Raw genomic sequence first — 14,691 nt, forward strand, 5'->3', positions numbered from 1 at the left:
CATTTGTCAAGTACTGTTTTACAAAATTTAACCATTATTTTGTTTTTTTCTTTCTACGTGCTAGTTATGTTTTTGATACCTTGTTTAATGGTTTTGACTGTTGTTTTATTCTCAGAAACCCGGCCTCTCCTCATATGGGCGTTTTCAGTCGGACAAATCCGACGGCGGCTTTCAACTACGTCATCTCTCAAATAGCCAGTGGTGATGTCACGGCTAGTACCCAGGCCTTAGCACAGTTTGAAAAAGTAATAAGGAATAAGAACCACAAGGAAGTCAGTAAACACATTGACCAGTTTCTGAATGCCGCATCCCTCCAGCTAAACATGATCCTAACTACACACATTCCCAACATTGAATCCAGCGAGCAGCCAGAAGCCACAGTGCTGCGGCTCATCAACTGTCTGACTGACACCATGCTAGCTGTGTTCTCCAGCTCGCCCCTGGCTCGTTCTGTATCACGCAGCTCTCTGAAGCAGCTCATGCAGGTGCTTATAACGGTGCTGTCAGATGATCGGCTGGCGGGGCTGGAGGATGGACCGCAGATACTGAGAGCTATTAACATTCTGATGGTCAAGGTGATAGAGATGTCCGATCAGACTTTTGTTTTAGGGTGAGTGAAGTGCTTTGTTGTTTGCAAATCAAGTGTGTCCATGGGGTAATCCGCCATCCCTTCCATCGTTAGTGATCCTAACTTGTTAAAAGGGACAGTGTCAAGAGGTTTTTTTATTTTTTTGTGTGTGTAAACTATACTAGAACTACGAGGGCACACTTTCTGATCAACAAAACAACCTTTGAAAAATACAAGAAAGACATCAATTCATTCTCCAAGATGAAATAAACCGTAATCAATGGTTTTTGTGTAATTTTCTTCCAAGTAACACTATCAAACTTAAAACGGCGGCGCGACGTTTTCAAGTGTTAGGCCACTTTCTTCTTAAAGGTACCGTGTCACGGATTTTAGCCAAACTTAGGCATAGGAAACAGTGAAGGAATATTTAAATAACACACGAAATGCAAAAGAAGTAACGGATGGCCAAAAGTGTCGAAGATTGAAACGGATTGCGATGTGGTCATGGTCCGGCGGAACAGTTTTTAAAGTTAATCCTGTCTGCTTGTAACTTTAATTTATGACGCCCGGGAGACACATTTGGCTGCCATGAAGCTATGGTTTTGTTGTTTAGTATCAAAGAATTAATTTCTTTGCAATCATTTAGTTTCATAGCGAATATTTGGATTTTGGCAAAATCTAATAACATAAGATTATCTTAGCCGTGACATAGTCCCTTTAAGTAGCCACACCACATTCTAACAATTTTTCATCACTAGTACAGTACTTTGTAGCAAGGGCAGGCCGCTATTAGTGGATTTCCAGTTTATACCAACAGTGAACACCTTCATTGGATTTTCAAGTAGCACCAAATCTTGGTGGCACTGCCCCTTTAATGGGTTCTCGTCATTACTCCGGCTGGAGGCCAGGAGTAGTAAAATGGGCTTGATTTCTTTGTAGTCACAAATCTGCAAAATTGCGCAATCGAGTGACGTAATCCCGTTGTGCTTTGCGTACCATCTGCTTGACCTCGACAGGGAAATAAGTCGCCATTGCAAATGAAATCCTTGATGCGGAGTCTTTTGTGCCACGGAACGGATTACAAACTTTCAAGGTCTTGTTTGTTATGCTAAACACATAAACTTCTCTCTCTGGGGCAAGTACAGATTGCTAAAACCTTGGTAGTGTTAAGAAATCCATCTTTCTTTCGGGGCCGCGAAGACTGTGTCGCGACGCAGTGTGTTTTGAATACAAATCATGGACTTGATCAAGGACTTTCTGCGGCATCTCGAGACTTCAGAAAGCAAATGTTATGTATATTATTGCTTTGAATTTTAGATGGCATTTTTAGAAGGATCAGTAAAAGTAGTCAAGTAAAAAATTATAATGCAAAAGCCGTCCGCTGCAGTACAAGAAATGCTTTTGCGTGAATAAATTTAATTAAGCGTGCAAGAGTTGTTTCACGAGTTTTAAAATTGACGCTTTTGAGACCTTTTGAATACATTTCTATGCTTCATCTTCTATGAAAATTAATCTGAAATAACGTTTCTTTCAAGTTTGTTTCATTCGTCCATCTTTAGTTCGGTATTTTAGGTTTTGAAGGGTTATCGATCTTTGTTTCGAGACAGACGCGGTGTTATCTGATCATCTTTCAACGGCGACCAGACTTTGGTTTTGTGTTTTATAAAAGATTTAAAAAATTACTCCAGTACTCCAGAAAAATGCAAACAAGTAGTTTCATTAATAGTTAAGTAAATGAAGAAAGTATTACAATTCAGTTTTTGGAAGGAACCATGTAGTTTCAGAGTTGTGTAAACAATATTCTAGTCTCCTTCGCAGCCGCTATCTGGTGGTCACGCAACGCTTCCGTGATTCATAAATAACTCCCGAAAAACGCTTTTCTGCACCAAGAAGTACCACATTGAGATGGTTTCATATTTTGACAAGTCTTCATTAGTGAGTCCTTACTACAGCGGAACGAAATCCCGGTTTAAGACGTTTAACGATTCCCCGATATAACGATATGGTTTCGCCAGTCCCTTGATACATCGTTTACATATCGGGGTTCCACAGTATTGTCTAAGTTTACTGGTCATTTTGTTTATTTGTTTGCATTTAAGTCTTCACACTGTAAAACCACGTCTATATTCCTAGTTATATCTAGGCAGCTTTTCTTTATTCTTTATAGGGAAGATAAATATGTTCGATAAATGTCCAACAAGTTAAACAAAAGAACTCTTTGTTTCACTAGCCAATAGGTCTCTGGTTGGCACATTAATAACAATAGGTGTATTTTATGTTTTATTTTAGCCTCTTATACCCGGGAGTTCCGATACGTACCCAATCCCCTCCCTAATCCTCCACCCCTATGTCACTTCCAGGGCCGGAGTGAACGCTCTGCTAGCGTCTTGTTTATCTACAAAACCACACCATCTTTGTTGAGGTTTCTTGAATCGAGTTATGCGTTTGAGTTTGTTGAAAGATGAGATGAGTGAGTTAACTGGGGTGAGCGGGGCACGGGTTTCATTCTGCACCAAACTCTTGCAACACTGTGAAGTTGACTATTGTTTTGGTTAACAAGACCTGTAATAATATAAACTTTCAGGTCCTTGATCAAACTCCTACAAGACTGTCTTAAGCTTCTTCAAGAGAGCGCTGGTACCTCGCTCAGCTCGCCAAAGTTTCTTGACCTCGTTATGAAGGTAAGTTTTCTCTTTTTCATACCGAACCCGTTCCCACAATGCTGCTGTTATTGTTGGACTTTGGTAAACAAAATGCTTTTTTCGTCCTATCAGTGTCTTTGGAAGGTTGTTCGTAATTTACCGAAAACAATATCAGATGTGAAAGTGGATCAGATTCTTCTGGACGTACACACATTCCTGTTGACTCACCCGGATCAGATGTGGAAAAACCGCGCTGATGATACACCACTGAGGACGATTAAGACTGTACTGTATACGCTAGGGAAGCTTAAAAAACAAGAGGTCAGTTAGAACGATAGATATCTAATTCAGGGTTGCCACAGGTCAGGGGAAAATAAAATTCTTCAAGGTCGGAAAAGTCAGGGAATTTTATTTTAAGTCAGGGAAAGTTGGTATACTGAAGGAAAGTCGGAAATTGAATTATATCACCGCTGAAGGCTGGAAAAAATACTTCAGGTCAATGTGATCTTAGCGATGTTTTTCTTTTGGAAATGGAGGCCGGAGGCTGCAACTATATCTGACATTTTGTATTTTTTGGTAAGGGAATTTTAATTTTTATCAGTGACAAATCAGGGAAAAGTTAGGGAATTTTAAAAATTGATGTCTGTGGCAACCATGTCTGTAGCCAACCATTTAGTTCGTTAGACCTTTCAACATAAAAACGATGTTTTTCTTTCCATCTGATTTTAATAGGATTTATGGGTTGGGTGGGTCTTCTTTTGTTCTCTTATTTTTGGGAGGTAGGTGGGGGAGGGGAGAGTTTCGTTGTGCTTGCAGTGACTGTTTTTTTTTTTTTTTTTTTTCATTGTAGATTTTAGGGTGCCTGGGGTTAATAGATGATCCAGACAGTAGCGAGGTGGCAGCTTACCTCAGGAAAATCCTCAAGACTGGTGGCCGCCGAGAGAATCACTTGAACGGAAGTGACTCAACCACGCCACGCAAGTCCTCTGTTCCAGACCTATTGATGGGTGTGGATGTAAGTAGCCTTGAGAAAGAAAGAACAAACGTAACGTAATACAGTATGCACTGGTTTGTCCGTCTTACAAAGAGAAATGATTAAAAAACAGCCTGAGGTTTGCGTCGGGAAATTTAACAAAGCGTTGACTAGCGATGGCAGCCATAAGAGATAAAGGAATAATTCTATATGTGTATGAACAAAGTCGACCAATTTTCTTTACAAATTGAATTGCAAGGTATTTTAAGATATCTTTAGGGTATTTTGGGTATCCTCTGCAGAATTGTGATCTTTTCTTTTTGTTGCAATTTTGAAACACATAATAAATTGTCACTGAAACACTACAGAGAAGGGTTCATCCTTGGAATTTCCTTGTAAGATTTTGAGGGAATCAAAAGAACTGAACTGCTTTCATTCTTTTACTGTTTCTTTTCTTTTTTGCAGGGCGGGCACAAGCTCCAAACAAAAGAAAAGATAAACGACAAGCTAGCTGAGATATTCGCCAAGATAGGCTCAAAGGAAAATACCAGAGCGGTAAGGGTTACGGTTAATAAGAGAGTTATGAAAACTATAAACTTCACACTACCTCGCCTTTCTGGGATAGTATCTATCCCGAATGTCACTTCCAGAGCATTCCGGTCATGACGGAAAACCACCGACCGAACGAACCTCGCCTTTCTGGGATAGTATCTATCCCGGATGTCACTTCTAGAACATTCCGGTCATGACGGAAAACGACCGACCGACCGAACGACCGACCGACCGACCGACCGAACGAACGAACGAACGAACGAACGAACGAACGAACGAACGAACGAACGAACGAACGAACGAACGAACGAACGAACGAACGAACGAACGAACGAACGAACGAACGAACGAACGAACGAACGAACGAACGAACGAACGAACGAACGAACGAACGAACGAACGAACGAACGAACGAACGAACGAACGAACGAACGAACGAACGAACGAACGAACGAACGAACGAACGAACGAACAAAAAATGATGGTCGAAGTTTTTAGGTATAAAACTTTTTGTGAACACTACCTAGCTCTGTTGTAGGGGCAAAAAAGGCAAATACTTTAGGAGTAGGTTCTGATCTTCTCGGGACCAACATCTGATTTCATCAAGTTTTTGATCAAAGAAACTTTTCTTTAGTATCATACTTATGAAACTTTTGCTCTCTTAATTTATGTTGACCTTTTTTTGGTTTTCTTGTTTCAGGGCTTAGCTGAACTTTACGACTTTAAACAAAAATATCCTGAGGCGGACATTGATCCATTTCTAAAACGAACGTCCGAGTTCTTCCAGAGTTACATCGAGAGAGGATTAAAAAATATCGAGATGGAGAGAAAAGGAAGAAAAATATCAGGTACTGTGCAATAAAAGTTTTGTAGACTAACTGGTCCGTATACAACATGCCAAACCGCGGACGTGTGTTAATTGTCAGGATTGTACACTGGGAAGGGTAGATAGTTGCACACAAGACATTTTTGGTGATAAATAAAAGATCCCGTATAATTACCGACAAGTTGTGTAATTCAGTCTGATTATTTTGTTATTAATTTTTTTTGCAGAAAATGCTCCTGCGTCTGCATTATCGACGTCAACAGGCCGTTCAACGAATTCAACAGAAGACGAAAATACTGGTAAGAAAAGACTTTGATTTTTCTTTCAAACGTTGAAGAGTTTCACGTCTATCCGAAACACAAAATCCGTCTTGTAGCTGAGGTTTCTAACAGAATTTCAAACGAATCCGTACCAGAGTCCAAAACTCAAGCCTCGCGTCTTCAATTTTGTCATTTTGTAATCCATTTCCATCCTCCTCGCCATCGTTAGTCATCGTCGCTTTCTGACAAGTTCCTGTTATTTCAGTTGTCACCTACTGTTCTACAAAGTTATTGCGTCATTGTCGGTTTACCTGTGTTGAAGCTAGGTTTTTTTTCAGCTTCTCCTGATAAAAGATTTTTTTCTTTTCTTATCCACAGATGATGCTGACTCGTACAGAGACAGACTGAAAGTGCTAAGAATGAGGGCTGGACTTGACAACGGCGCCAACACGGAATCAAAGGTTTGTTTAACACTTCTACAGTGTACAGCATTCCGTCATGTTTATGGATGTAACTGACAGTAAACGTCTTTTGTCAATATTTAGAAAAGACAAACATCTGATCAGCGTGTTCCAGAGTACGGAGATCCTCCCCTGGACGAACCGGCGGCACTGACAGCAGAGGACAAAGGACCTTCCTATACGAACATCGTAAGTAAATCAGTGCGATTTCAAAGTTTCTTCCTGGCCTGAGTACGTAAGCAGACGTTTAAGAGACGCGTTAAAGACTCGGTCCAAAAATTCCATACTGATGACGTAGCTATGTTGAGATCCGTGTAGCGTCTCTGATTGGTTGTTTCTCGGGTTTGAATTTTCGCGCGCAAGTAACAACCAATCAGAGACACTACACGGATCTATGTAAAGTTACGTCATCAGTATGGAATTTTTCATAAATTTCGGGACGAATAGAGTGGGGGTGGGGGCAAATTTTGCTCGCGACGAGAAGAGCCTGTTCTAATTAGCAATCAGGGCCGGTTGCAAGTTAATGCGAGCTTGAAATTTCTGTTCCTTTCTCCTTTGCAGCCTTCAGTGGTTTCACAGTCGACGGATACCACAGATTCGATATCAGCGGATCCAGATAGTATATTGGACATCAAGAAAAGACTTGAACGCATAAAGAACAATTCAAGAAACTGACAAGCTCATGTTCTAAATGAACAACTGGCAAACGAAATCTAGCGTTTTGGTCGCCGGTTATAAATAAACAAATTCATGTTTCGTTGGTTCCGAAGTGCCTTAAAAGCACGTACATGGTATGTTTGGTGTTACGCGCAAATAAACAAGAGCAAGCTACGAAAAGGAGTTTAAGCTGGGAAAAAATTAGAATATAGATTCCTTTACCTCACAGACACTGGTTATGTGCATTATGTGGGCTTCTCCAGCGAACAGCATTGGACTTCAGCTGTATAGTTCTTTATAAATGTTTGAAATCTTTTTGTTGGCTTCCCGTTCTGCTGAACAGCCAATCAGAAGCCAAGTGTTTTGGAGGCGGAGAGTCTCCAACATAGTCACGTGCCTATAGACTGCACGCGCGATTGTTAGCTCCTTGATTGACTGAAAAGTTTGGAAAACTAACAAAAAGATGTCAAAAAGGTGCAAACAACTTATCGAAAAGTTAAGCGTTTGGCCATGACACGGTGGATGGATACAGTGATGACCAAAGTGACAGTCGAAACAGGCTTCTCTGGAAGATAGGGTTCCGACCGTAAAAATATTCTTAATTAAATCTCTCGTTGTGTTGAGGCCTGTGTTACGTCCCTGAGTAGTTTTTTCAACGTAGTGATAGTCTGCGTAGCTAGCGGGATTCGCGACCGAGTGGGAGTGCTTTGTTAACGGCAGAGACGAGCTGCGAAGCCGCGAGGGAGTTTGGGAAGAGTCGAGTTGATCGCGGCTTCGCCCGCGATTTTTTCTCGCGCCGCGCTTATCCCGCAAGCTTAGAAACGCAGTGAGAGATGAAGAAATTCGAATTCTTTGTGTAACACGGCTCAATTGAACAAGAGGTTATGGTTTATATTTGTATAGTACGCTAATAAGTCGCTTCTTTTTGTAACAGTGATTTATTTTCATACATTGTGTTGCTCGTTGCTCAGACGCAATACGAAATAGCGATAAAAACGTTATATTGAGATAAGTATGAGTTATATTGAGAGAAGTAGAGATATTAATAAAACTGCTAACTGGACACTCAATCCTGCGCTTTGCTCCGCTAAAAATCTAAAGGGACACTTCTTCCAAAAATATCGCAAGAAAGTTGTTTTTGAGGTGTTGCCATTTTTCACTTTTAACGGAATGACCAAGAAATCATTGTACAATTTGCACATTGCTGATCCGCCATTTTGGTTGTTACCCTGCCTCTAAAGGTGTTACTTGGAAAATTTTGCGTAAATGGTACAAGGTTCCTGTCCATTTTATTCATGACAAAACTGTGCGTGACACTTTCTATGTCACGCGCGGTCACGGATGTAGTGTCACTCATAGAAATGATGAGACATATTTTTGATTCAGTGAGTTGAGATTAGAGAAGTGTGGCTATTGTTTATAAAAGAAAAATGTAGTGTACAGTATAAAAGCATGCTTGTACATATTGAAATTAAAAACACGTTTAAGGGTACTTGTGTTGCTCATGTTTTAGTTTATTTTAGCCGCCGAATCCATGCATCTATTTGTAATCTGGAATATTTTTGTGGCATAAAACATCTATTAAAAACCTTACAGCGGGTCATTGCTTCTTTGAGTTAATGAAGAAACATAGGAACATACATACCTTATTGTTACTTATTTTCGCGGGACTTGATTTTCTCGATTTTCAAATTATCGCGAAATTAAAGACTCGCGAAAATTTATTCTTAACGTTTCTGACGTATTTTTAATTGTTTTAATTGTGACAACGGGTTTTGCGTCTGCGACACGGGATTTGTTGCTCAAAACTCTTTAACGGGGAACGGGCGATGAGAGGCCTTTCTTCGGCTGAAACTGTCGACTAAATTGGACTGAACAAACTGAACTGGGGATAGCTCAGAGCAACCACGCTTGCTGCGAGAGAGGAACTTGTCACGGGTTCCAAAGTACCGAGGGATCTGCTACACTGGAATCAGGACACAAGAACTTGGACTTCACAGGTTTATTCTTCGTCTCGGCGTAAATCCTCTTTGTAACTCCACGAGATGTAAATCGATTTTACAATGATAACGGCACTCTATATATACTAACGCTAAGCCTGATTGCATCATACAAAGTACAATTGAAAGAAAGCTGAGCAAAGTCAACTTACAACACAAAAGCAAAGCGAATAAGTTCAGCTGGCGAGTTTGTAGACTAAAGTACAGCTAAATAAAATTCAATTAGAAGTATTTTAAGTTAAAAACAAGATTGAATAGAGTCGGCTCATTTGAAATCGTAAACTATCCAAACTTAATTATGAACAAAAGCTGAAACAAAAAGATACATCTGTCGAATGTATATTCAACCTCGAAAGCTGCCCAAATTCCAATTATATTCGGTAATGGACAAAACGAAAATTGAAATTAACTCCTTTTATATTTTTCTCTTGAATACAACCCTAGTTTAAACAGCGACAACTTACACGCGCGATTATTTACTTAAAGTACAAAAGTAGTTTACTTAAGCATATAAATCGCTGTTTGCCTACAAAACTCATATTTGCACAGTTTCCCGAAGAATGTAACTCTAGAAGTGCAAAGGTCCTATTTTATGATAATTTCCCTAAACATTGATTAATTTCTCCTGACATTCCTCCCACCTTTACATCAAGACCTCCTGGTCGAGCAAAAGCAAAAGGCACCTAGAACTCAAATTTACTATGACTGTGATACTAGCCTTTAAACGCTCTAAAAAAATTCCTAATTATGTATCATCACACTTTCCCTTAACTTTTAAATCTCTGATATCAACTTCTTTACATTACGTTTATCTTCGCTAAGACACTGTTTTCTTGATGCTACTTAAACACCTTCATTACTTAAAATGTCAACATTTTCCTTTAAAGTTCCTTGTCTGTATGACTCAATACTGTGGTACCGTCAGTCATCATTTCCAAGTTGTGCTCTAATGACATAAAAGACGTCTTTCTTTTCATCTTCGGGTAATTCTTGGTCAACGGTTAAAGCTGATTTCCAGTCCGTACTGCGCAGACTCGGGGTTTGTTTTCGTTTTTGTTTTGAATTCGTTGAAACGTTACACTTCGTTGACAGCATACATGAGGGTTTTTAGTCCGCCATTACAGTTCGCTTCGTTCAAGAATTTCCGATGAGCTGAAACGTCGGTTTGAAATAGGGTCAAGGTTCTTCTACTTGTTATTATTTGTTATGCAAGGATATCTGCCGTTAATAATGAAGAAACAGGTAAGTTTGTCACGTAATTTTTAGTTTTGCTTTGTTTGTGAGGCTCACATAAACATTGCAGCCGAGATTGCGCAGTACGGACTGTAATTCATCTTTAACGGGCTCTCCTGATTATTTAAATCTGTTTCCTTGAACGGTTCAGCTGACGTCAATACTTTCATTCTCTGCAGCTTGCTTTCATGTAGATCAATTTCCGAATCTGGGTCCTTGCTTCTACGATTCACTTGACTGTCTTGATCATGAGTACAGAATACACGACCATCTTGAATTTTATTATCTGGGGCTTTTTGGACGAAGAACTTTGGAATTTTCTGAACAACGGGCTTGGCATTGACTTTCGTGCACGGCGTGCATGAAGCTGTGAGTAGGTACAGTACCACGAGCATCAAAAGTAGGATCCGGAGTGGCTGCTGAAATCCTATCTCTTTGTTCTTTTGACTTCGATGGGCCAATTTGCAGTTAGGCTGGATACTCTTCTGGGAAGGTGTAGGAACAACTGGAGTGGCTACGGCCGTCTTTTCTTTCAACTTCTTCTGTCGGGCAAGGAAGGTTCCCATAACTGGTACTGTCGTCGTACTGGTATGTTTTCCAGGATGTGTTGCTGTTGAAAAGCATATAGTACTGTCTACCAGATTAATCAGGGCTCCGTTCTTTTGGAGGAAATCACGCCCAAGTATTGCATCGTAGGCGAGACTCTGCATAACATGAAACTCACAGAAATACTCATGTCCATTTAACTGTAAAGGAACGGTAATCTTGCCCAGTACCGGTACGGTATCTCCATTGAATGTCTGCACTGACGATAAGGAATCATCACTCAACTTAGGCGGAAACTGACCATAAATCTTCGTAAAGAACTGTTCGTCAATGGCTGATACACATGCTCCAGTGTCCACGAGTAATTGAACGGCTTGACCTGCTATTTTACCTGCCGTGGTTAGGTCACTGGATGTAAGGTTAACATCTTTTCCACGTAACAAAAGGACATTGCTTGGCTGAACTGATGACTTCGTTTCTCGGCGAGTTCTTTTGTGTGACTGTCCTTGCTTCGGCATAAGTTGACTTTGCTGCTCATTGGTTACTGCCGACTTCACTTTCTGATTTATACCTGGGATATTCACATCTGCTTCTTGGCTGTTCGTTTTTTCTTGCTTAGGTAGGGCGGCAATCACCTGATCTGAGGAGTTTTCTTCTCCTTCAAAAGTGAGGCTGTAAGTGCGCACTGGGTGGCGGGACGTTTGCGCTTCTGATCTCGGGCTCTCTGGCTTGTGATGGTAGTCTTGAACGTGACGGGCGTACTGCGCGTCTAGTGCGAGTAAACTTGCTGAGCTCTGAAGTTCCTGCTGCGGATTTCCCTCTTGATTATAATCTGCACGGTAGTCTTGTCTCTCTCCTTTATTCTGGTATGGGTCTTCTGGCCGGTAATAATAGTAACAATTGTACTGAATATGGCCAACGCGTCCACACTTATAACACACTGGATTAGACTGTCTGTTGCGTAATCTGCTGTCTGCTAGCTCTGGGCGACTGATTTGGTTTCTGTGGACAAGGCTGTTTATTCGGTTGTCAACTCGTCGGTAAAGATTTTCTAATTCGCTTCTGAAAGTGTTCTCCATACGGCGAATTTCTTCGGTAAACTCTGGTGCCCCACTTCTGTTGGTTTCAGAAAACGCGGCTATGCTATTTTTATTACCATATGGCTCCGTTTCGGTAAGGACTGGCCTTCTGGCGTAAACTTCACGGCCTAGTTCCTTTATCATATCCTTTAATTGATGTATTTCGTCTCTAATTCCGCTCGCGTTGCCGGTATTTCTGGTTAAGGTATCATTAAGAGCGGCGACTGCTGCTGGCCGGTTTGTTGGAACTCTGGATATGCTTACATCTGTGGAATTCCCAATAACCCGTGGATCGAGATCTTGCTTTATGCTAAGAAGGCTTTCTTGAAGTTCTTTCATCTCTTTGCGAAGAATACGGGACTCTTGATTTTCTGCGGAGTAGGCTGCTATGGCCGTATCTTGGGTTTGCCTTGTAGCTGTGTTTTCAGCCCTTTTTACCAGTTCACCAAGCTTCGACAAGAGCGATTGTGTCTGCTGTTCTCCTTCTGGCTTTATTTTTGATCCATTGATCAGGGTGTCAAGTCTAGTCAAAATATCGTCTTCATCCTTGGTCGCCTTCTGGGTTAATAGTTTAGCGAGAAGTTGGTCAGTCATAGTACCAGAGGTCGTAGGTTGAGGAACTCGCGAAATGGACTCTGCAAATCGGGTGGCCTTCTCAGCTTCTGCAAATGTGGTCGGTTTGTTCATATAAACTAGTTGGCGAATCTCAGGGCGCAGTCCTTGTAGGAAATAAGACATCTTCTCTTTATTCGTCAGGTCGAGTCTGTTAAATTTGGAACAGATGTCATTCAGATAATGATCCAGTGTTTCGTTAGGTGCTTGACGGCGATTCAATAGATATTCGCGCTGGCCATACCCAAGGTCCATGCTAGAATAGTGTTCTATCATGATTTGTTTTACCTGCTCAAAGGTAGTCTTCTCTCCTGCGTTTAGGTTGCGGTAGAAATCTTTAGCAGGTCCAGCCAAGTGTAGTACCAATTCTGTAAGCGCACCCTCGCTCTTGAGTGCGATGCGTCTTCGTTTCAAACGATTTTCGAAAACGTCGAACCATTCTACTACATCGTCTCCTTCTTGGCCACGGAACGATTGAATCTTTATGGTTTCTGGGACGACTATAGATGTCTGTTGTTGCTGTCCAATCCTTTGCAAGGTTTCGGTCAAGGTTTGGATTAGATGTGGATCCATATTTACTTCTATATCTTGATTCTGATTTTCTTCTCGGTTTCTTTCTTCTGGATAACGGGAGTGGTCTTCACGGAATTCAGAACCGTCTTCTTGCTTGTATTTATCTCCCTTGTCTTCGGAAAATTCTCGCTCGCTGTCCGTTTCTGTGTATCCGAATTCGTCACTGGAAACAGAATCGATACGAGCTCCTTTTTGTTTTGTTTTGGTTTTCTGTAGTTTTCGTGTTCTGTCACTCGCTGATGAGCGCTCGGGGTTATCGGGTTGCTTTGGTCAGCGAAGCTTGTTTCTGGGCGTTTTTCTTCGTTGTGTTCGCGGATCTCCTCGACTTCTAAAGCGACAGGCGGCCTGCTTCGGAGTCGTCTAGAGTCGATCGGCGAGAAATCTTCTAATGAACTGCTTGCGCTGCCTTCACGCGAAACGCAAGAAAATCGCTGAACTGGAGTATTCGGTTGAACAATGAACTGTCCTTCGTTAGGCGGGTCCAGGCTGATATCCAATGCTTCTCGATCGGTTCTGTTGGATGGACCTGGACTGGAAAATGCTGTGGATCTCTGGCGGGAGCTCTCAGGCTGTGATTCACTGCGATAGACTTCGGGTGTGGAACTTAAGAGGTCACCGTAGCTTAAAGCGAACGGCAGTTCCTTTGAAAGTTCACAATTCTCTTCTTCGGATAAATCGCACTGAACGCTTGTGTTGACCTTAGGAACTCCGGGTCGTTTATATACGTATAATTGCTTAGGTCTACTTCGTAAATTGTATCTATGTAATTTCTTCGAAATGACTTTCTTAACGGACTTCATAAATTAGAAATAAAACTTCGCTGACTCACGTACTTGGGCGACTCTGTCTTTGTTTACTCGGCGCTCCAAGGGATTTACATCTCGTGTGTTCCAACCATTGAACTTGTTGGGGATTCTTCGTTCTTGCTTGTCCTCAGATATTCCAGATGCAGCTACACTGATTCTCCTAACACTGTGACAACGGGTTTTGCATCTGCGACACGGGATTTGTTGCTCAAAACTCTTTAACGGGGAACGGGCGATGAGAGGCCTTTCTTCGGCTGAAACTGTCGACTAAATTGGACTGAACAAACTGAACTGGGGATAGCTCAGAGCAACCACGCTTGCTGCGAGAGAGGAACTTGTCACGGGTTCCAAAGTACCGAGGGATCTGCTACACTGGAATCAGGACACAAGAACTTGGACTTCACAGGTTTATTCTTCGTCTCGGCGTAAATCCTCTTTGTAACTCCACGAGATGTAAATCGATTTTACAATGATAACGGCACTCTATATATACTAACGCTAAGCCTGATTGCATCATACAAAGTACAATTGAAAGAAAGCTGAGCAAAGTCAACTTACAACACAAAAGCAAAGCGAATAAGTTCAGCTGGCGAGTTTGTAGACTAAAGTACAGCTAAATAAAATTCAATTAGAAGTATTTTAAGTTAAAAACAAGATTGAATAGAGTCGGCTCATTTGAAATCGTAAACTATCCAAACTTAATTATGAACAAAAGCTGAAACAAAAAGATACATCTGTCGAATGTATATTCAACCTCGAAAGCTGCCCAAATTCCAATTATATTCGGTAATGGACAAAACGAAAATTGAAATTAACTCCTTTTATATTTTTCTCTTGAATACAACCCTAGTTTAAACAGCGACAACTTACACGCGCGATTATTTACTTAAAGTACAAAAGTAG

At 41.2% G+C, this 14,691-nt stretch overlaps 2 protein-coding genes across 3 annotated transcripts in view; one reads left to right on the plus strand and one right to left on the minus strand.

Annotated features, from left to right (window-relative positions):
* LOC144633753 (cytoskeleton-associated protein 5-like) overlaps nt 1-8,539 on the plus strand; it is a 31,438-nt gene extending 22,899 nt beyond the window's left edge. For both annotated transcript variants that reach the window (XM_078492619.1, XM_078492618.1), the window contains exons 36-45: nt 116-610; nt 3,153-3,249; nt 3,343-3,531; nt 4,061-4,225; nt 4,649-4,738; nt 5,436-5,583; nt 5,789-5,860; nt 6,200-6,282; nt 6,367-6,471; nt 6,844-8,539. In XM_078492619.1, the coding sequence (XP_078348745.1) occupies nt 116-610; nt 3,153-3,249; nt 3,343-3,531; nt 4,061-4,225; nt 4,649-4,738; nt 5,436-5,583; nt 5,789-5,860; nt 6,200-6,282; nt 6,367-6,471; nt 6,844-6,957 (1,558 nt within the window). In that variant the 3' untranslated portion in view covers nt 6,958-8,539. The remainder of the gene's footprint in view (nt 1-115; nt 611-3,152; nt 3,250-3,342; nt 3,532-4,060; nt 4,226-4,648; nt 4,739-5,435; nt 5,584-5,788; nt 5,861-6,199; nt 6,283-6,366; nt 6,472-6,843) is intronic.
* A 176-nt stretch (nt 8,540-8,715) lies between these two features.
* Nucleotides 8,716-12,982, minus strand: LOC144632043 (uncharacterized). Its single transcript, XM_078490650.1, has 2 exons — nt 10,264-12,982; nt 8,716-9,928 (listed from the first exon to the last, which is right to left on the minus strand). The coding sequence occupies exons 1-2, from the start codon at nt 12,980-12,982 to the stop codon at nt 9,861-9,863; spliced, it is 2,787 nt and encodes a 928-aa protein (XP_078346776.1). The 3' UTR covers nt 8,716-9,860.
* Nucleotides 12,983-14,691: the final 1,709 nt, after the last annotated feature.

Source organism: Oculina patagonica, chromosome 12, assembly GCF_052425735.1.
Source record: "Oculina patagonica isolate OP01 chromosome 12, crgOcupat, whole genome shotgun sequence".
NCBI lineage: Eukaryota > Metazoa > Cnidaria > Anthozoa > Scleractinia > Oculinidae > Oculina > Oculina patagonica.

Excerpts from the sequence above, each read along its gene's own strand:
- LOC144632043 (XM_078490650.1), bottom strand. The coding sequence starts at position 12,982 with ATGGATCCACATCTAATCCAAACCTTGACCGAAACCTTGCAAAGGATT. Across the intron at positions 9,929-10,263 it reads CCCGTTAAAGATGAATTACA|AATTACCCGAAGATGAAAAG; the intron begins GTCCGTACTGCG and ends CCGTTGACCAAG.